This window comes from Pteropus medius, unplaced genomic scaffold, assembly GCF_902729225.1.
Source record: "Pteropus medius unplaced genomic scaffold, Ma_sr-lr_union100, whole genome shotgun sequence".
In the NCBI taxonomy this organism is placed as follows: Eukaryota; Metazoa; Chordata; class Mammalia; order Chiroptera; family Pteropodidae; genus Pteropus; species Pteropus medius.
Genome location: NW_024348534.1, coordinates 225,695 through 248,480, shown reverse-complemented (window position 1 = coordinate 248,480; position 22,786 = coordinate 225,695). Strand labels below are relative to the sequence as shown.

Sequence of the window (22,786 nt, the reverse complement as noted above, 5' to 3'; positions counted from 1 at the left end):
TTTTGTTGAATCACATCAATAAACCAAAGGATAAAAAGGGGTCATGGTTTAAGAAAATAACAGATGGCTGCTTTGAGGCCTTCGATCCAGTTGTTTGTGGTAGATCTACTGTGAAAAGTTGTGCTGTTGTAAGGGCTTCATGACTAATAATCTTATTAGAATAGTTGACATTATTTATTAGATAGACAAAAAGCAGTTACATGAAAGATTAACAAAAGCCATTCTCAGGGGATCTGTGAACAGTACCCTGCAGAAGAAAAAGGGAAAGCTGTACTTCTCTCCGAGATGAAGGAAACACTGGTTACAAACATGGACCCAAACTAAAGAGAAACTAGATTAACTATGTTTTCTGCTCAGTTTTGTAAATAAATAACACTGCATATTATACTTTTCAGACTTTAGTTTTAAATAGCATTTTGCTGAGTTCGAAAGAACCATTTTTCCTTATTTGATTGTCATGGTATGCTCTGTTCATCCCTACAGGCTTTGGTTCTCTTAGACATCACCCCTGACCAGTCAATGGTGGATGAAGGAATGGCTCGGGAAGTCATCAATCGTATCCAGAAACTTCGCAAAAAGGTTTGTCATGTTAAGAATAAGCTATTGTTTTGGAGTTTTGTTTGTTTTTTGTTTGGGTTGTTGGGGAGGATGAGAGAAGTAGGTAATATAAACCATGGTAATCGATTAATGATAATTAGTCACCAATCTATAGTCTAGTCAGATTGTACTCAGGGAAAGTTGAGCCTCTTCCCCTCCCTGATGTTCACTACTAAGCTGGATGTGGCTCTTGTGTTTCACTGACTAGGAGCTTTCAGCCAATCTGTACCCCTTGTCTTCCTTTTTAGTTCATTGGGGCTTCCACAAAATCATTTTCTAGATCAATAGCCGTCCTAACTGGTGCAATAGGTCATCAGAGATGACAGTGGGTATCTAAAGGGTAGATACACAGCCAAGTCAGTGTGGAAGGGCTTCTAGTTCAGGGGAGAGATCGTTGGATCTGGACAGAGTGGGTGGTTCTTCCTTATTCAGGATCTGGGAGCCAGAGCAGGCGCACGGAGCCCATTCCTTGCCCCCACCAGGTGAGAGAGCCAGGGAGTTCCTACCCCAAAGAGGGCTCCCACCAGCCCTCCTCCTTAGGCCAGGTGTTTAAGGAGGCCATTTCTAGCAGAAAAACAGGCTGTTTGTGAGCTCAGTCTCAGTTCAGAGCTTTGTGAGTGGGTCCTTGCTGTGTCACTCCTTTGTTTCAGAGGAAGACTGGGCAAGAGACTGTACCTTTCCATAATGATTCCGCATGGGATTGTCAGCCCTTGTTCAACAGCACCTTACATTTTAATTAACAAAGTACTTCCTTTTTTAAATTTTCTATATGTGCTTTCAGTGCAATCTCATTCCAACTGATGAAATAACAGTTTATTACACAGCAAGGTCTGAAGGAAAGTATCTGAATACCATTATTGAAAGCCACAGGGAGTTCATATTTGCCACCATAAAGGCTCCCTTGAAACCATATCCAGTTCCTACATCAGATAAAGTCCTTATTCAAGAAAAAACGCAGGTGAGTTCTGAGTTCTCTTGAACTATTAAGAAATTTAGTATTAGATTTTATATTAAGTTCGTATAGTCACATTTTGATATTCTATCCCCTCAGTTGCAGTTGGTATACTACTCAGTCCTGAGTGTTGCTCTGGACAGTAGTCAGTAGGGTCAGAGAGATAATGTCCAGAATAGAAGAGAAGGAGGGAAGGTAAGGCTGTTCTCAGGGCAGTTCTCTTGGGGAAAGTAGCCAGGAAGTACATAAGAATTGCCAGGAGGTGAGATGACTGTACGAGCCTGTTGTATCTAAAACTAGAAAAGTCAATATTGTGTTTTCTGGGAATTATGGTGTAAGTAAACAGCAGTTGACTTGAAAAGCAGTTAACTTTTACAGTAGTAAGTATACATAAAATTAAAATTTCATTTTTCTTGGTACACTTTAGATGTAACTATGGAAGTCTGATACCAAGACATGGCCAGGAGTTAGTCATTTATAACAGAGGAAGAAATTCTATGTCAGTTATTTATTCAGTCCTTTGCTCCTTATCTTGTTCCTGCTTTATATGAGACAAAAAAGATAGACAGCAGGAGCTGAAAGTGACTGTCTTTTCAGTAGGGCAATTTACAAGATGGTTTCATTTTCTGTTTTGCACATTTTTAAAAGTACAAGGTAAAAAGAAAAAAAATGAGAAAAAGTCATAGCTCTTGACTGTTTCAGTGATGAGATTGAATATGCTCTCAAAATTATATAGAGAGCTCTTGTTCTTAGAAGGAGTAGTTGCTGTGTTAGCTGGTGACACTGTGGTCAGATACTGCAATTACTCAATCACACATTCCCATGTGCTCAGTTAAAGGGGTCTGACCTGGAAATTACACTCACCAGAGGATCATCCAAGCCTGGCCCTGCTTGTGCATATGTCAATATTAACATCTGTACAGATGGCATTGAGCAAGGTAAGAGTATATGAATTCCATGATTTGTATTTAATTTTTTAGTTAAACCTATCACTATCTTTAAGACTATTATAACAAAATTGATAAATTCGGATAACATTTTGTCATCAGAGTGGATCCACAAGAGTAAATTATTGGACTTACGCTTCTAGGAAGATGGAATAGACGTACTTTTCCCTATTCCTTCCACAAAGTAGAGCTAAACCCCCTGCACATTATATATAAAAACCAACATGAGAAGACTGTTTTGTACTGGTCTCAGTCTGTCAATAACCGGTGTTGTTAGTGGACCAGCCCTTTTGTTTCTTAATATGATTGCAAGACACTTTTCAGCCATAACCATCAGGAAACTTTGAAAAGATACATGTTTATTACTTACAAAACCTGGAAATTACACAGCACACCTAGAGCCACACAGCATGGTCATAGTGGAGGCAGTGAGTCATTTGGCAGGGGCGGGGGGCGTCAGTAGATGTACATCAGTGATGTCAGCAAGGCCAGAGTTCTATGTCAGCTTCAGTTCCAGGGCCAGCAGAATGAGCAGTGACAAGACAAATTAGGCCTAGATTCCCCCATCTCCTGACTCCAGTACTGCCACTTTTTGGGCCAGCTGACTGAACAACTGGGAAGAAGAGCTCCCGACAAGATTATTTTCCTAGGAAGTTACAAATGCAACTACAGATTAATCTTAACATGATTTTATATGGTTTGTAATTTATCATCTGGCTGAAAGCACTCATATTACGAGGAGAAAACTACAAATGATCTTTAAATTTATTATTTGAATGTTTTTTTGGCCAGTTTTGTAAGCCTTTTGTTTAAACATTAATTGGGGGGGGGTGTTGTTTCCAAAGTAATTGAATAAAATCATATTGCTTATAAAAAGAAAAAACTTTTATCCAATTAACATTTTATAAAATAAACATACAAATATAAATTTAATTTTTGTATACTAGCAATGAGCACATGGGAAATGAAATCTTAAATGCAATACCATTAACAGTAGCTCAAATAAAAGACACATAGGTATAAATCTAAGAAAACATATAACAGGACTTTAATGCCAAAAACTATAAAATACTGATAAAAAAATCAAAGATCTAAATAAATGGAGAAATACTCCATGTTAAAAGATTCAATACAGTAAATATGTCAGTTCTCCTCAAATTAATAATACAGGTTTAACTCAATTCCTGTCAAATCGCAGCAGTATTTTTTGTAAATATAGACAAAATTATTTTAAAATTTACCTAGAAAGAGAAATGAAATAAAATAGCTCAAACAATTTTGAAAAATAAGAATATAGTGGGAGACACTCTACCCAATTTTAAGACATATGAAGACTGTGTGGCGTGAGTGTAGTATAGACACATAGATCAGTGTCGCGGATAACACAGAAATAGACCCACAAAATGTGACCAAATGCTTTTTAAGAAAGAAGCAAAAGCAGTTCACCTGAGGAGTCTTTTCATTATATGGTGCTAGAGCAATTAGATATCCATAAGCAAAAAAAAAAAAGTCCTTGACCTAAGTCTTATACCTTATACAAAAATTAACTCAAAATGGATCACAGACTTAAATGCAAAATATTAAACTATAAAACATTTAGAAAGAATAAGAGAAAATCTTCAGGATTTAGGACTAATCGAAGAGTTTTTAAACCTTGACACCAAAAGCCCAATACATAAAAGAAAAAATTCATAAACTGAACTTTACCAAAATTAAAAATCCCACTTTACAAATGATACTTTGTAAAGGATGAAAAAACAAGATACAGACAGGAAGATCTTTGCAAATCACATATCCAACAAAGAAAGTATCCAGAATATATAAAGAACTCTAGAAACTCAACAGTTAAAAAAATCCAGTTAGAAAATGAGAAAAGACATGAATAGACATTTACCAAGGAGAATAAACAGGTGACATATAAGCACATGAAAATATGCAACAATATCTCTCATTAGGGAGATACACATTAATTACGATGAGATATCACTACACACCTATCAAAATGGCTAAAATAAAAAATAGTAACAATACCAAATGCTGGTAAGAATGTAGAGAAACTAGATCTCATATATTGCTGTTAGAAATGTAAAATGGGACAGCTTAACAGTTTCTTTAAAAAATAAACATGTTTCACAGTGATCCAGCAGTTGCACTCCTGGGTATTTAGTACAGAGCGATGAAAGTTTATGTTCACCAAAAAAACTCTACCTAATGTTCATAATAGCTGCATTCATAATAGCCAAAAACTAGAAACAACCAGATGGTCATCACAGATGCTGGTTGAAAAAACTATGGTTCATTCACACCATGGAACATGACTCAGCAATAAGAAGTAACAAACCAGGGATTAACATAACAACCTGGATAAATCTTTAGAGTGGAAAAAGTACATCACAAATGGGTGCATGCTGTATGATTCCCATTTATGTAACATTCTTGAAATGATAAAATTATAGAAATAGAGAATATGTTGTTTGCTAGTAGTTAAGTAGGGAGTAGGGGCAGGATGGAATTAGATGTAGATTTTAAAGGACAACACGAGATTCTTGTGATCGAACTGTTCTGTGTTTTAACTGTATTGGTACCCTGGTTGTGATATTGTACTACAATTTTACAAGATGTTAATTGGGGTAAACTGGGTAAAGGGCCCAGGGTATCTCTGTTATTATAACTGCATGTGATTCTTTAGTTACCTCAAAATAAAATGTTTAAATAAGTCAATAAAGTAAATATCTGTAGTTAGATCTAAGGTTATAGGATAAATCAATATTGAGGATTACTTGAAGATATTATCTTTCAATTAAATAGTATTTTTGACCACTCTGAGCCCTAGGGATTTATAAATGGCACAAAACAAAAAATGAGGGTCATGAAGACAAAAGTTTCCATCTAGAAAAAGATTGCCTGATGGCAGTTCCATTCCTAGAACAAATCTATCCATCCCTGGAACAAATCTACTTAGGATTGCCAAAGCACATACTAAGAGCACATATAGTAAATACTTAGAAAGTTAAGTTTGAACACCCTGTTTCCTTTCACTTTTCATTCAAATTTAACTTTTTTCCTAAGTTTTACTTATATTTGTGGCTTTTTAGGTGGAGTATTACTTCTAGAAAATCCAAAAGGTGATAATAGGTTGGACCTTTTAAAGCTGAAGAGTGTTGTTACTAGCATTTTTGGTGTGAAAAATACAGAACTGGCTGTTTTCCACGGTGAAACAGGTATGTGGAAAGTTAAAAGATATCCATGTCCTTTGATACAAGGTAGACTGGTAAAGATGTTAACTTGATATCAGTTATGCTACATAGCTTTTGCCTTCCTATTGACTGTAAGTCAGGGCCAGACTCTTCAGTAGTGCCTGCATGTAGTGTCTCTGTGTGCCTCCTTACTGTATGATGTGGCTGAAAGAACACTGGACTTACTAGGAGATGAAAGCTCCAATCCTGCCCTCTCACCTGTTAGCCATGTGATGGATTCTGAGCTTCAGAGTGAGGTTAACTTTATTAAACATAGTGCGTGCTTCTTACTAAATTCAGATTCTCAATAAATTAAGCCTAAATAAAATTTTGAAAAAATGTAAGTATATTCTCTCTCACTGTCATGCTTAAAGTATGACACACACCCCACCAAAAAAAGGGGGGGGGTACGTTGCAGTCCTCACCCCTGGTACCACTGAATGTGACCTTCTTTGGAAATAGGGTCATTGCAGGTGTAATTAGCTGAAGTGAGGTAAGGCAGGCTCTACCCAGTATGACTGGTGTCCTTCTAAGAAGACAGCCATGCGAAGACACAGAGAAGCACAGGAAGACCATGTGATGACAGGCAGATATGGGAATTATGCGGCTGCAGGCAAAGAAACACCAAAGGTTACTAAAAACCTCCAGAAACTAGGAAGAAGAAAAGAAGGATTGCCCTATAGGTCTCAGAGGGAGCATGGCCCTAACACCTTGATTTAGGACTTCTTGCCTCCGAAACTGTAAGACAATAAATTTCTATTGTTTTAAGCCCCCTAGTTTATGATTCTTACAGCAGCTATAGGAAACTAATACACTCATTTTATGAATCTGAGTGTTCATTTTCAGAAACTTTTAAATAGAAAAAATCTAAGTCGTCAATAAACAAAGGAACACCTGCTGAACCTCAATAGTAAAAACCTCAGCGAGGCACTATTACTTGCCACCAGATCGGCAAAAACTAGAAAAATTTTACAGTATTAAATGTTGTCAGGGGTATTATGTAATAGGAACTTTAATTTACTGCTGGATTATAAATTGATAGAACCACCATGGAAAACCATGTGCTGTCATATCTGTTAAGAAGGGAAGCAAAAGTGGTGTAGGAGAAACGGGAAGGGGAAGTAAAGGTCTGGAAGAGGGTAGTTAGTTGGAGGGTCTGAGAAAAATCTCTGGCCAGGATTCACCAAGAGGAGCTATAATCAGTAACTCAGTGGAACACTTGGGTGGCCACCTGAAGTCACTATAGGATGAGAAGTAGGGGGCAGCAAGGACAGACTGGAATGCATATCTGTCTAGCCACATCTAACACCTGTGGTCGGGACCTGCAGAAGAAGCTTTGCAAGAGAGATGTTCATGTGCCTGGCTCAGAAGTTGGAAGAGCACCAGAGGACAGCTGCTTGCTGTCCCGTCTGGCCCTGTGAAAGCTTGAGTGGTGCCTAGGCCCCACAGTGACTTTCACATGTAGTGGCTACAACTAAACTACCTTCCAGATCCTATGTACCTTTCTCTGTGTTCAGCCCTAACCCATACCAGGACAGTCAGAAAGTTCTAGGAAACTGTTTTAGCTAAGTTAACAGTAAAATCACCATAGTTCACCCCTTATGATTATGACATCTATACTTGGCTCTGTAAACCATATCTAACTTCCAAATAGGACCATCATAAATTAAAAAGCGCACATTCAGCTATCCCTTGTACAGCTGAAAACATGCTTACCTTGTTACCCAAAACTGTATAAAAAGTCACCTTACCTGTCTTTGAATGATGTTGATTTCTAGTTTGAGTCACATTGCCCCTTTACTGTCCTTTAACTTTACTGACATAAAGTTAATTTCTGTTAATGTGTTTTATGCTATATAATAGGAAAGTGGAAAAAATAAGAATTGGTTAGTATAGACACAAATATATTATCTAAATAAGAAAGAAGTCATAACTATTACAGTCTCAATTCTATAACTGATCATGTCAAACTTTCATCTATCATGCACCATATTTGGGTATCTGATTTAGAGAAGGGGTCAAAACACTTTCTCAAAGGGAATATGGTAAATATTTTAGACTGGGAGCCACAACTGCCATTAAAATGCAAAAGCAGACATGAAAACATGTTTTTTAAAATGTAAAAAAAAAATAATAGGTAAGGCTGTGTTTTATTAAAATGTTGTTTACATAAACAGGCAACCAGCTGGGGCCATAGTCTGCCTATCCCTGGTTTTAAGCATGAAGGCTATCTTGAAAGACATTATCCCAGCCCAGCAAACTGTTGCCACCCAGGTGGTCCTAAAACTGAGTCTTTAAAAGTTTTTTCTAGGCCAGCTGCTTCATGGTGGAAACATGGTATGGCCAGTGAATTCCCTGAACACATGCACCTTATCACACCTCATGTGCTGAAAAAATGAGTTCTTGGTCAGAAGCAATGCTATGTGAGATATTGGTAAATAAGACATTCCATAGTCCATGGATGATGGGTTTGACAGAGCACTGCAGGCAACGGAGACTAACCCATACCCAAAACAAATGTCCAGTAAGAACAAAGCACTGCCTTTTCCATCATGGATGTAGCCCAGTAACCAATCTGCCATCGCTTGCCCTCCTCTTCCCCCCCTGGCAATAATGTGATATTGAAAGCCTGGTAATGGCCCCTGTGGTTGGTAGGTGGAATACACTACACTGTACCAACTAGCACAATCAGCCTTCAGAGTACAAGTTGCTGAGCCCATGTGGCCTCTTTGTTCATTAATTCATTGGGCAAGGACAGAAGTGTTTGGGGAAAGACTGGCTGGCTTCCACAAAATGAGTCATACTGTCCACCTGGTTTTTAAGATCCTCATTCACAGTCTACCTATTTGAAGCAATCTGCCCACATACGTTTGCCCTGAATTCCTTGTCACCAGTTTTCTAATTCATTCTTTCTAAGTTACTGGTCATTCCCAATCATTCAAACCATTAGCCATTGCCCATGGATCAATGTAAATCCATTCCTTTGGCTATCTCACCTGAGCAATATGAACAACCAACTGCCCTGAATGAAGTTATGACCATTAAGAGGATTCCCATCTACAATGTTCTTTAGGGCTGCCCAGAGTCATAGTGGGTCTATAGATTTGTAGTCATCCACTTTTGATGGTGCAGCATTTTGTGCAGAACCATCCATGCAGGAGCCGTAAAATCTTTTTTTTTCCCCCTCTGGTAGGTTCTCAGGAAGCCACAGGTATATAGGTCAAGAAAGGAGACCATGTAGCCCGAGGCTAAACATGGGCGTCTAACCACTAGATGGGGCAGGTTCCTTGCTCCTTGAAGGTCTGCCTCATACCTAGTCACAGTCTCTACTGGTCATTCACCTATGTTTATATCCCTAAGCAATGTTTAATTTATATAAGTGCAGTTCTACATGTGTTCTGTATGTCTTGCTATTTTCCACATATGTTCATGAGTCAAATAACTTGTCTTCTGACTATAATCATTTTTTTCATATAAGGCTCTTTTCATGGTTCACTTTGGGATTCTGATGCAGGAGGAAATTCTAAGAGGTGCTATTATGTACAGTTGACCCTTGAACAGTGTGGATGTTTGGGCACTGACTCCTCTTCCACCCCCCAAGTCAAAAATGTGGGTATAACTTTTGACTCTACAGTCAGCCCTTTGCCTCTGTAGATTCAAGCAACTACGGATGGTTGGGAATGCAAAATACCATTTTCAATCCTCAGATGCAACACGCAGATACAAAAGAGTCGACTGTATTGAAAAAAAGTCCACTCTAAGTGGAGCCACACATTTCAAACCTCTGTTGTTCAAGGGTCAACTGTACAGAGAAAATGCTAAAAGGGGAAAAAACAGTTTGCCTATATTTTAAGTTACAAATATGCCACTTTGCAGCAATAACATTTTCTACTATTTACGTGTCATCAAAGCCGATTTTATTTTGAAAAAAGTCAGTGTCCTTTGATAAACAATTAAATGGAAAGCATCACTGTAAAGATACATATAAGATAGTTTAATAATTAAGTAGGAAAAAATGATTGGCTTCAGCTCTGAACTATCTACCCCTGAAAGAATATCTTGTTTTTGTCATTTTTAGAACTACAAAACCAAACCGACTTACTGAGTCTTAGTGGAAAAACACTTTTTGTGACTACAGGATCAGCTCCCTCTCTGGTTGACAGTCCTAGCACTCTTCTCTGTCAGTATATCAATCTACAGCTCCTAAATGCAAACCCACAAGGTACGTGCCTCCCCGAGCTGGGAACACCCTCAGTTGACGGTTTGTGGGATATTGAGCGTTAAGGTTTCGTTTAATGTTCAACCTCTTTGACTTACGTAGATTGCTCAGGTTGGTTTCAACATGATGATTTGAGTGTAGAGTCCTACTCTGCTTTAGGGTGCATACACAAGCTTGTTTCTTTTGGCATATATATGTAGAAACATCCTCATCCATCTGACATGGTGAGGAAATGAGATAAATTGGTTAATAGGTAAAAGTTGGAGCTAAATAAAGTTGAATTGTTTAAATGCCAAAACATTTTAGTTTTTAATTTTGCCTAATTTTTTTTCTTAGAAAATGTTTTGAAAACTATTATTTATTTTTTCTTGTTCTTCAGGGTCCTCATTGTACTCATTTGTTACTAAATCCTTTATGCTCTTCATCTGACTGTTCACTGAATATCTCTTCTCAAGCTGCAGGTCTTTTCATACTAGTTGGTTTTTCTTTTCCTCTTTCCCTCTGTGAGATGTTTAAGACTGTTTCTGCATACTGTACAGTTAGCTGTCTCATTCGAGCTCTTGTACCTACTGCTGGCTTTCCCAGCCTTCTGCTGTTACTGCCTTCATTCAGGCTCCCACAGCTACAGGGTGAGCTCTCAGAATTTAACCCAATTTGTTCTGTCTTCCATAGAGTGTTTAATGGGAACAGTGGGCACTCTCCTCCTTGAAAACCCACTTGGGCAGAACGGACTTACCCACCAACGTCTTCTGTCTGAAGCAGCCAAGGTGTTTGGCCTTCGTAGCAGGAAGCTAAAGCTATTTCTGAATGAGACTCAAATGGATGGTGAGGACATTATAGAACATATTAAATTTTTGTTTTGTTTGTTTTTGTTGCAAGTAGATTTGGTAACATTTACCAATTGTAGATTGTGTGTGAGAGGTAGTACTACTATCTCTTTTTTATTTCGCTCTTTCTCCAGAAATTCACCCTAATACAATGTTTAGAAAAATAATATTTAAAACTATGGTTACTTTTTGCTTTAGAAATAATCTAAAAGTTGTATTGATATGTTATTAAAAATACATGCTTCTAGGAAAATTAGCATATTTGCGGACCCTTTGATTCTTACCCAGGAATCAAAATGATCACAGTATTGTAAAATAACAGCTTGAAGGAAACTTATAACTGACATTATACCTCCTCCTTCACAGATCATAAAAAATAGGCTTACATTCATGCATTTTCTCAATAAATTGCATGAGAATGTGAAGGACTAGATCATTGGTCAACATATTCCCTACCTAATAAGTAATTCAGAAAACAGAGACTCGGGATGATGGCTCGCACAAGGCACAGGCTGGTGTCTGCAAAGACATGTTTTCTGTCTCTCATACTCCCCTTTACATCACCCACTTCTGTGACAGCAGCTTCCATGGCTGCTCTGCCAACTTCTCTATTGACACCTTAGCCCTTCGCTCTAAGTTCTGTTCTGTAATTTCTATTACACATCGGACATGTTTGCTTTAATATTGTTGTCAATGGAATCATTTCTCCAAACAGCTTCCAGTGGGATTTTTTTAAATAGCCATCCTTATCATTCTGATTCAAAACCTTTTGCCATTCCATTATGTTACCTATACAGCCTTACAGTCTAGGAATTATTGGACTTTGTGAATCAGATTTATGTTGTGTCTTCTAGCACTGGTGGAAAACTGCCAGACCTTATTTTTTTCCAGAGTTACCTCTCATTTTTTATTTTCCTGCAGTTTGAATATGATATGACTAGGTATAGACTTTTTTAGTATAAGGCATTATTCATTTCTGTTACACCACTATTCATTTCTAAAATTTTCTTTTAAGTCTTTCTTAGAGTTCCTATCTTTCTGCTTATACTGCCCATCTGTTCATGTTTTTCACTCTTTCCATTAGAGTCCTAACATGTTTAAATTCCCAGTCTGATTAATTACAAAATCTCTGCCAAGTCTGAATCTGGTTCTGATGTTTGCTTTGTCTCTTTATGTGTTCTTTGCCTTTTAGAATGCCCCGTGTTTGTTATTGTTGTTATCGTCGATAGCTAGACATGATGTATTGGGAAAATATAACTGGGGAAAATAGGCCTTAATGTGAGGTCTTATGTTTATCTGACTAGCAGTTAGGCTGTGTTTGTTGTTACTGTAGCTATAGGTGACAGAGGCTAAAATGTCTTCTGGTATCTTTGTCTTTTGTCTCCTCTTTTATCTTTTGGTTTCCCTAGAGATTCCTTTTTAAATAGTTTCAGAGCTTTGCCATTCTTTCAGCTGCAATCCCCTATTATCATACAGGAGCCCATAGATGTCCTGGTAGGGTATGGAGGGAAGGGAAGCAGGAAGTGTACCATAGTTTTATGATTAGGTCTCAGTCTTTAGTGAGCCTATGACTCTGGGCTGTGACCTTCACAGGTGTTTCTCAGCTTTTTTAATTTCTCCGTAGGTGAGAAAGGAAGGCTATAATAGGCTAGAGTTGGGTATTTCCCTTCCCCAGTGTCAATTAGGCTCTGGTTAAAAAAATAATAATAAAATGTAATTACTGATAAGGAAGGACTTCTGCCATTTTGCAGGGATTCTTTTCTGTAAGTCTTATACCTTCTTTTGCTCTTTCGTTCACTGACACCTTTTGTGTTCAGTCGATTTTTTGTATTATACTGTTTTGATTCTCCTCCTTTTGTGTATTTTTTTAAGATTTTTTTTTTTTAGTGTTCACCGTAGGCATTACAGTTGACATTCTAATTTATAACAATTAGTTTGAATTGATACCAGTCTAACTTTAATAGCATACAAAAACTCTGCTCCTATTCAGCTCTACCCTTGTTTATATTCTTGTCAGAAATTACATTTTTATACATAAATATAAATTTTTAATTGTGTGTTATGTATTTATCTTTTAAATCGTGTAGAAAACAAAAAGCAAGAGTTATAGCATGAAGGACTCCCTTTATCATTTTCAGAGGGCAAGTTTAGTAGTAATGAATTCCTTCAGCTTTTCTTTATTTGAGAATGTTTTAATTACTCCTTAATTTTTGAGGAATTGTTTGCCAAAAAGAGAATTGTGTCTTGATAGTTTTTTCTTTCAGCACTTTAAATACGTTACCCCAGTGCCATCTGGCCTCCATGGTTTCTGATTAGAAATGGTTGTTAATCTTGTTGCGTGTCCCTGTTACATCGCTTCTGTGTTGCTGCTTTCAAGATTTGGTTATTATTTCTTCAAATATTCTTTCTGCCCTTTTCTTTCTTCTTCTGAAACTCCCATAATGTGTTGTATGTTGGTCCACTTGACTGGGACGATTTCAGATGTCCTATCTTCAAGTTCACTGGTTGTTTTGCCTGCTGAATATACTGTTAGCCTCTCTAGTGAATTTATTTCAGCTATTGTACTTTTCAGTTCCAGAATTGCTTTTCGGTCCCTGTTTATAATTTCTCTTTATTGATATACTCAACTTGTTGATATCTTTGTGGATTTGCTTTTTGCTCGGGCAATCCTTCAGCATAGCCACACTATTTATATTATAGCTCTGCCTCAGCCTTCACTTCCTATTTACACTGAGCCCGAAGAGCAACCAAATTTGGCCAGAAAAGCCTTTTACCTTTTCAGAATTGAAAGTTTTAGGTCTTCTCAGGTCTTTTCTGTATATGCATCCTGGCTTGGGCATACATGTGGCTTTCTAAACTACCCAGAATACATGGGTGATTTTTAATGTCCTTATTGCCCAAAGAAAATTCTCTCCTCCTTTTCCTCCCAGGCCTTAAGCAGTCTGTGTATGTTTCAGTCACAATCCTTTGCCCAATAGCTGTGGGCTTTTTGTCTACCTTACAATGTTTTTAAGTAATGCCTACCACTTTTCTGCCCTGAATGAGTTCCAGGTTAGGCAAAACAGAGACCTTAGATAAGCCCTTCAGATAGTTCACAGACAGGTTAGAACAAACAGTATTTTTGCTCTATTCCTCCTGGAACTAGGTGCTAGGGTCCCATACTGAGAACTTGGGCTGCTGTCTTCAAGCACACCTCCAGGCTAGGAGGGAACTTGACACACAAGCTGGTATCTCTAGCCTCATTTTCACTGTATTTTTCCTCGGAAAATTATCTTTCATAAATATTAATAATTTGGTAAATTAGATGATCACATAATGCTTATAGTTTGAAAAACTCACTGATACCATCTTGCTTGTTCTACTAGATTCTAAATATCATCTCCAGATCTTATAGATATCTATTAAGAAGGCAGCCTTGAGAGTATTTTTACATTCAGGATTCTTGATAGGACAAGAGCCATTTTTAGAGAAAGCTGATTCTTTTCTTTGAATCCAGATCTGGCTAGAAGCAATATGCCCCACAGTAAGCAAAAGAACTTTTAAAAATGTTTTTTACTTTCTCTTTTCCTTTTGATTTTTTATTCAGTGTTAATCAATTGCATTTGCATTATTATCTATGGCCATATTGGCTCCTGTACTCTTTGACATGAGCCCTTTAGTCTTTGAAAAGTTCTTTTTTTATGGCATCACAAGATGTTCTACTCTTACTTCCCCAGACATAGAAATGGCTGTTCTTCCTGTTATAGGAGTTAATAATTACAACTCACAAATCTGGGCTGTTGGCTTGGCTTTGTTCTAGGCCTTTTCTGTAGACATACAAAATATCTGTTTGGTAGTACAGAAGGGAAAGGTATGGGGACATCTTGGGCAATACTCAGAGTTAGTTAGGTTGAGGGCACAGTCTTCCATAAGTTTGATCAGCTGTAAGAAGTTAGGGTCCAACTACAAACTCAGAGGGCAGGGTCCACACAAGGCCACTATCACTTGTGGCACCAACTGCAAATTTAGAGGGTTTCCCAAAACCACTCTCAAGTTTGATAATTTGCTAGCAGGTTTCATAGAACTCACTGGAAGCTGTTGCATTCACGACTATATTTATTATAGCAAAAAGCTAAAACCTAAAACCAGGCAAAGGAATAGATATGCAGGTCCAAACAAAGAGCTTCAGTTGTCCTCTCCCCAAGGAGTTAATGGACAGTGTTACTTTTTCCTCGTTCTGATGCATACTAACCAAAGAAGCTCACCCAAGATTTGGTATTCAGAGTTTGTACTGAGGTTTCATTACAAAGGCAATATTGATTCATTGCCCCCGTGGTTGATCTTACTTCTACCCTGAATTATATGATTGGTCTTTCTGGTGTGGTCCTCTACACGGAGTCATCTCTTAGCATAAACTATTAGGTGTGATCAAGAGCCCACCGTAAATAACAAAAGACACTACAGTCACTCAGGAAATTTCATGGATTTAGTGGTTCCTCAGAAACTAGGACAAAGGTCAGGCCTCTCTTAAGGCGAGACCAAATTCATTGCTACCCAGGCAGTTAACATTTTAAAAATATTTATCCAGAATAAGTAGAAAATTTATTTTTTAAACCTCTTTCCATTCTAGAAATTACGGAAGAAATCCCTATGAAGACTTTGAACATGAAGACTGTGTATGTTTCTGTATTACCCACAACAGCTGACTTCTAACATTCAGCTATCAATGTGGTTCAGTCAGCCTTTTCCTGGAATGTACCTGTTCACACACACACACTGAAGAAATTTCCTTCAGATTCATCTATAATATGCCACTTGTCGTCTCAATATGAAATGGGATGATTCATCAAATGGTTTGAGACCTCACAGTAATATTCACACTTAACCTTAAACACCTATGTAGTTATGTTCGGGGAAGGTTACAGTGTTACCTCAGCACAACAGAGTTTATTTCTATACTTGAATTCTTAAGTATAGAAGGTAGAAGTGATTTAAATGACATAGTATGTGTGTATCATTCTGTGGTCTTTTAAAACTTATTTGAGACCTCTTGAAGGAATGGACAATGTTATATGTTTCTGCTACCTGGATTTTCTTGAGTAATTTGATGCAACATTTTGTTTCAGTAAGTCAAGACAATAAACATGCTTCTCTCAGTTAATAAATGTGTTAGAAGTAATTCATTCTCCCATAGTCTAATGAAACTTGAAATTCATAATTGTTAAAGAACACAAAAACTTAATAATGACTTCTTTATTAAGGCAGTGGACAAAACATCTAATTTTACTTCCCAAAATCCTGTGTGTCAAAGAAGCAGATGCCAAAACAAAATTAGACATGCAAGAATTTATTGGGGGAAATATACATGAGGGATAAAGGGGTGAGAGAGCAAGCATAGATAGAGAGGGAGCCTTCAGACTACAATTTAGGTCTGGTACCTGTAAGGAAAGTAAGGAAGATTGATTAGAAACAGCCTAGACTGCAGTGCAACTCTGAGGAAACCTTGATTAGGCCAGTCAAGAGTCCCCAGGCAAGAATTTCTTTGAGAAAGCGTCTAGAGTTGGGTAGAAATGACCTGTCTTTTTACCCCTGCATTGCTTAGCTAGTGGCTTGGAGCAGCCCAGGTGGGCATGGTCTCAGCACAAATACCTCAAGAGATATGAAAGTGTAGTGGCTGGAGGCTGTCAACCAATTATGCTTCTTGCATCGGATTCTCCCATAGGGAGATCTGAATGGTGCATCTCTGACTGCTACAATAACTGTATTCAAATCCAAAACCACAAAGTTGGAAGAAACAAAACAAAATAACAAGTATTGACAAGGATGAAGAGAAATTGGAACCCTTGTGCATTGCTGGTAGGAATGTAAAATGCTGCAGTCACTGTGGAAAACAGGATGGAGGTTCCTCAAAAAATTAAAAATAGAATTACCATATGATCCAGCAATCCCACTTCTGGGTATATACCCCAAAGAATTGAAAGCAGAGTTTTGAATAGATATTTGCACACACAAGTGTATTACAACGTTATTCACAACAGCCAAGAGGTGGAGCAAACCAAATGTTCATGGATAAAGAAAATGTATACACATACAATTTAATATTATTCAGTCTTTAAAAAGAAGGATAAACCTTGAGGACACTATACTAAGTAAAATACACCCATCCTAAAAAGACAAATGCTGTATGATTCCTTTTATATGGAGTACCTAGAGTAGTCAGACTCACTGAAACAGAAAATGCAATGGTGGTTGCAAGGAAGGAGAAAATGGGGAATTATTAACATGGAGTTTTAGTTTTGCAAGAGGAAAAAGTTCTAGAAGTCTTTTTGCACAACAATAAATATAGTTAGTACTATTAAACTATCCATAAAAGTGGTTAGGTTGGTAAATTTTATGTATTTTTTACTACACATTTCAGATTTTTTTACACTACACATTTCAATTTTTTTTTTTTTTTTTTGGTTAGAGACAGAAGCTGACCTGAAAGAGCCCCCAGTAGCCAAAGCTGGAATAATTTGAACAAAAAAAATTAGTATTGGATTAAAATTCAAAGTGTGGTAGTGCCCCTGACTCCAACTCCTTATCGGCAGTGTCACTTTCTGTGCTTTCAGTTATAGTCAACTGCAGTCCAAAAATATTAAATGGGAAATACCAGAAATAAATAATTCATAAGTTTTAAATTGAGTAGCCTGATGAAATCTCAAGCTGTTCCCCTCTGTCCCACCTGGGATGTGAATTCTCCCTTCTTCCAGTATATCCATGCTGTAGATGCTCCCTGCCCATTAATCACTTAGTAGCTGTCTCAATTTTATCAACTGTCACAATATTGCAATGCTTGTGTTCAAGTAACCCTTATTTTACTTAATAATTAGGAGCCAAAGCACAAGAGTAGTGATGCCGATAATTTGGATATGCCAAAGAGAAGCTGTAAAGTGCTTCCTTTAAGTGAAAAGGTGAAAGTTCTTGACAATAAGGAAAGAAAAATTGTATGCTGAGGTTGCTAGGATCTATGATAGGAACAAATCTACCTGTGAAATTATGAAGAAGGGACAAAAATTGTGCAAATTTTGCTGACTCACCTCAAACTGCAAAAGTTAAAACCATGGTGTGTGATAAGTGCTAGTTAACATGTAAAAGGTATTAAATTTGTGAATGGAAGACACAAAATGTATTCCAGTTGATGGCAACATATTGTGCCAAAATGCGCTGAGCCTGTAAGATTTCAGCAAGGTTTTTGAAACAAGTGACCATGTTCACATAACTTTAATTACAATATAGTTCTAATTGTTCTATTTTATTAATCTCTCACTGTCTAATTTATAAATTAAACTTTATCATAGATATGCATTTATAGGGAAAACTATATATAGGTTGAGTACTTACTATCCACAGTTTCAGGTATCCACTGGGGGTCTTGGAATATATCCCCCATCAACAAGAGGGGCTACTGTATAAAATAAATTTCCATGGGTCCATACTGATATAAATGATTGAATAAATTAGCAAATGAGAGAGAAGAGACAAATCTGTAGAGAATTCTAAATAATTTATGTAGACAGTCACCTTCAAGGCAGTTTAACTCCCCACATTTTGAAAATGGGCTGTACTTAGTTAGTGACTTCCCTCCAAAGAGTAGAGTATGGAAGTTAGTGACTTCCTTCCAAAGAGTAGAGTAACTTCACAGCTTAGAAAACTAGCAAACACTACCTCGGGCAGGTGTTAAAAGATAGCATCGGTTATGTTAGCAGATTCTTAGTGCAACGTGATGAGAATGCTACTTCATCTCTGGTTCTCCCAAGAAGCTATAACCCCAGTGTAACCATGAGAAAAACATCAGACAAACCCAAATTCAGAGATATTCTACAAAATATCTGACTCCTCAAAACCATTCAGTTCATCAGAAGAACTGTCTAAGAAACTGTACTAAATATGTGGCATCCTGAAAGTTATCCAGGAACAGAAAAAGGTCTTCAGAGAAACACTCATGATATCAATAAAATATAGACTTTAGTTAACAATACAAGCATACCTCATATTATTGTGTGGTGCTTTGTGGTGCTTTGTAGATATTGCAGTTTTTACAAATTGAAGGCAAGACCTTCCACCAGCAAAAAAGATTACAACTCACTAAAGGCTCAGATGATGGTTAGCACTTTTTACAAATAGTAATTTTTAATTAAAGTATGTACATTATGTTTTTTAGATGTAATACTATCATGCACTTAATCGACAGTATAGTATAAACATAACTTCTTTACACTGGGTACCAAAAACTTTGTGTGACTCACTTTATTGCTATATTTGCTTTATTGTGGTCTAGAACTGAACCCACAATATCTCCAAGGTGGTACCTGTATTATTCATTGTTAGTTTAATAGTTGTGAAAAATGTCTCATAAAAATATAACACATTAGCAATAGGGTAAACTGGGTGTGAGTTTAGAACTCTGTACTATCTTTGAATCATTTCTGTAAATCTGAAACTTAAAATTTTAAAGTTTAATAAGTGGAAAAAAATTAAATTTAAAATCTATTTGCAATAGCATCAAAAACATGAAATACTCGGATAAATTTAACCAAAGATGTACAAAACCAGTTACCTGAAAGTTACAAAATACTGCTTATAGATAATACAGAAAACCTATGTAAGTGAAAGAGATGTATCATGTTAGTTAGGACTGCTATAACAAAATACCACAGACAGGGTGGCTTAAACAATTACTTTCTCACAGTTCTGGATGCTACTGTAAATCCAAGATCAATGTATCTGTAAGTTTTGTTTTTCTTAAGGGCTCCTTGGCATTATCAGATGGCCACTTTTTCACTGTGTCCTGACATGGCCTCTTCTCTGTGCATGTGTACTCCTGGTGTTGCTTCCTTTTTTTGTCAGGCTACTAGTTGTACTGGATTAGGGACCCACCCTTAAGATTACATTTATAAATGCTCTATCCCCAAACGTAGTCACATGGGGGCTAGGACTTCAGCATAAGAATTTTAAAGGAACAATTCAGTTGATAACAACATGAGTTCAATATTGTTGAGCTGACAATGCTCCCTAATTGATCTATAAACTCAATGTAATCCCAACCGAAATCATAGACATTAACCAGCTAATTTTAAATTTTATATGGAAATGCAAAGGATTTAAGAGCCAAATGAACTTAAAAAGAAAAGTACAAAGGTAGAGGATTTAACCTGATTACAAGACTTATAAAACTACAATAATTAAGACTATGAAACTGGCATAAAGATAAATCAATAGGCAAAGCAAAGAATCCAGAAATAGACCCACATATATATTTTCAATTGATTCTTTTAAATGATCTTTTCCTTAAAATGGTGCATAGGAAAAGTAGATTGTCATAAATACACAGAGAGAGAACCTTGACCTATACCTTTCCACTTACAAAAACTCTACATCAAAATATAAACAAATATCGCAAATATAAAATATAACAAAAGAGGTATATTTTACCACAATGTGTATGTGTGTGTGTGTGACAGAATTAAATGTAAGAGCTAAAATTATAAAACTTAGAGAACTCCAGAAAATCTTAGTGACCTTGTATGGTAGGTAGAATAGCTCCTCCAAAGATGTTCATAACCTAATGCCTGGAACCTGTAAATATATTAGGTGCTAAAGAGACTTTGCAGGTATGATTAAGATTATAGGCTTAAAGACTGTAGAGATTAAAAAAAAAAAAAAAGATTGTAGAGATTCTAATTTATCTAGGTGGACCCAATATAATCACAGGAGCCTTTAAAAAGCAGAGAACTTTTCTCTGGCTGGAGGCAAATGGCAGAAGAGGGATAATAGATTCCAAGCATGAAAATTTGTTACTCCACTGCTGGCTCTATGATATAAGCATCCATGTGCAAAAACTGGAGAGAGGCCTATAAGAGCTAAGGTTGGTCCTGTGCCGGCTGGAAAATTACTGCTTGGCTATCGCCCATGGGAACATAACATTCTAACAATAAGCTTTCTGCTTCTGTACCCCAGCTTGCACACCCGACCTGTGGGTTGACAGGTAGTGAATAGGAGAAAAATAGACCTTTGTGTTTAAGACAGAATGAGGAATGGGATTTAGGGCTTAAAAACCCCGTACCTCTACATTTCGGGGCTGCTTAATTTGGGGTCTGCGTACCCCTGGCAGCCCCAGCTGGCTGAATAAAGAGTGTGTTTCCTATAACTCACTGATTTCTGGTGGTCCGTGTGTCTTTTGGGGGCTGGCGGCTACAACATTTGGAGGCCCCGGCAAGATCTCAGGGAGTGGCCCTGGTATCTAAGACCAGACCGGCCTCTGAAGCGGTTGCTGTCCCTGTTATGGATTCAAAGGGGTGGCCAACCTGAGACATTCCAGGGCCCTTGAATGCTGTGACGGGTCAGTACAATCGTCAAGGATGCAACATTTAGGACACGCTCTTTGTTCCTGGTCTCAACGGGAATCTGGAATCTCCTAGGCCTCAGTGTCTGGATAAAAGGTACCTTCCTGTTTCTGTTGACCAGTCAGTGGGGGTCCGTGAAGAGACTGGAAGCAGAGTCATATCTCCCGGACTATAGCCAGGCCGTGGGATGCCGCCTCCTGTGCCCTGTTGTCGGGTTCTGTTTATTGTCTCTGGTCTTGTCTAGGTTGTAGGTAGCAGACTTCTCTGGGTCCACCTACACCCCAGTAATTGTTCTTGTCTGAGTGTTTTGTGTTTTCTGCGCAAGCGATGGGGGGAAGCCTGAGTTCACAGAAGACACCCTTGGGTTGTCTCCTGTGACATTTCAAAGAAGGGTTTGTAGAAGGAGCTGACTATGGCATAAAGTTTTTTCCAGGCAGACTAAAAACATTGTGTAAAGTTGAGTGGCCGTCTTTTGATGTAAACTTGTCTCTGGAGGGTTCTTTTGACAGGGGTTTAGTGAGGAATGTTTGGAAGATTGTCACGGGAGACCCGGGACATCCCGATCCGTTTCCCTACATCAATCAATGGTTAAACCTTGTTCAGATACCCCCTCCTTGGCTCCGCCGGTGTGCCCTTTCTCTAGGGGCATGAGTCTTAGTTGTGGGTACCCCGAAACATGCAGCAACTAAATCTCCAAGACAGCCCAGTCCCTCAGTCCTCCAATCTCCACCGGAGGGCAGTGACCTTCTCCCGCCCTATAATCCAGGACAACAGAGGCCAAATAGCATCGCCTCACCTCCCCAGACGTGGGCAGGTAACCCCTATGGGCCTCCTGCTCCTGCTCTGGGTGGGGCACCAGCCAATACCACCACCCCGGCCATCCTCCCCTTGTGAGAAGCACCATCCCAGGGGCATCACACAGACAGGCCCTTTATGGTTTACATGCCATTCTCAACTAGTGACCTGTACAACCAGAAGGTACAGAATCCGCCTTTCTCTGAGAAACCCCAAGCGTTAATGGGACTCTTAGAGAGTGTCTTTCAGACTCACCGCCCCACCTGGGACGATTGCCAACAGCTTTTAATTACCGCCTTCATGGAGGAAGAACTCGGACGCATTTGGACTGAAACACAAAAGATAGCTGCAGGAGGGAGGAGAGTTGAGGAAACACGGGAACAGATTGAGAAATTTCCCTCCACCCACCCAGACTGGGGACACAATTCTCAGGCAGGGAGAACGGCATTAGATCGGTACCACCAGATTCTAATTGGGGGAATTAGGATGGCTGCTCGTCAGCCAACTAACCTTTTTAAGGTAACTGAAGTTATACAGGGACCTGAGGAATCCCCTGGAGCGTTTCTTAAACGAGACGTACCGGGTATACACCCCCATTGATCCTGAGGCCCCTGAGAACCAGCAGGCGATTAACATAGCCTTTGCTACTCAGGCAGCCCCTGATATCCGGTGTAAATTGCAAAAAATTAAACGGTTTTGCAGGAATGAACCTGTCCCAACTTGTTGAGATAGCCCAGAAGGTGTTCAACAACAGGGAGGCACCACATGACACCAAAATCCAATTTTGGCTAAAATCCAAAGCTACTGTCATCAACCCAGCCAATCTGTTGCCAGACCCAGACCCCAAGA

General features: G+C 38.2%; 1 protein-coding gene across 5 annotated transcripts in view; it reads left to right on the top strand.

Moving 5' to 3' along the window:
- Positions 1-15,918, top strand: part of IARS1 (isoleucyl-tRNA synthetase 1) — an 87,164-nt gene extending 71,246 nt beyond the window's left edge. For 4 of the 5 annotated variants that reach the window (XM_039880356.1, XM_039880354.1, XM_039880355.1 and 1 more), the window contains 7 exons: positions 484-579; positions 1,379-1,555; positions 2,382-2,487; positions 5,592-5,717; positions 9,811-9,954; positions 10,624-10,776; positions 15,388-15,918. In XM_039880356.1, the coding sequence (XP_039736290.1) occupies positions 484-579; positions 1,379-1,555; positions 2,382-2,487; positions 5,592-5,717; positions 9,811-9,954; positions 10,624-10,776; positions 15,388-15,470 (885 nt within the window). In that variant the 3' untranslated portion in view covers positions 15,471-15,918. The remainder of the gene's footprint in view (positions 1-483; positions 580-1,378; positions 1,556-2,381; positions 2,488-5,591; positions 5,718-9,810; positions 9,955-10,623; positions 10,777-15,387) is intronic. The other variant, XM_039880357.1, reaches the window with a different exon arrangement.
- The last annotated feature ends 6,868 nt before the right edge of the window (positions 15,919-22,786 follow it).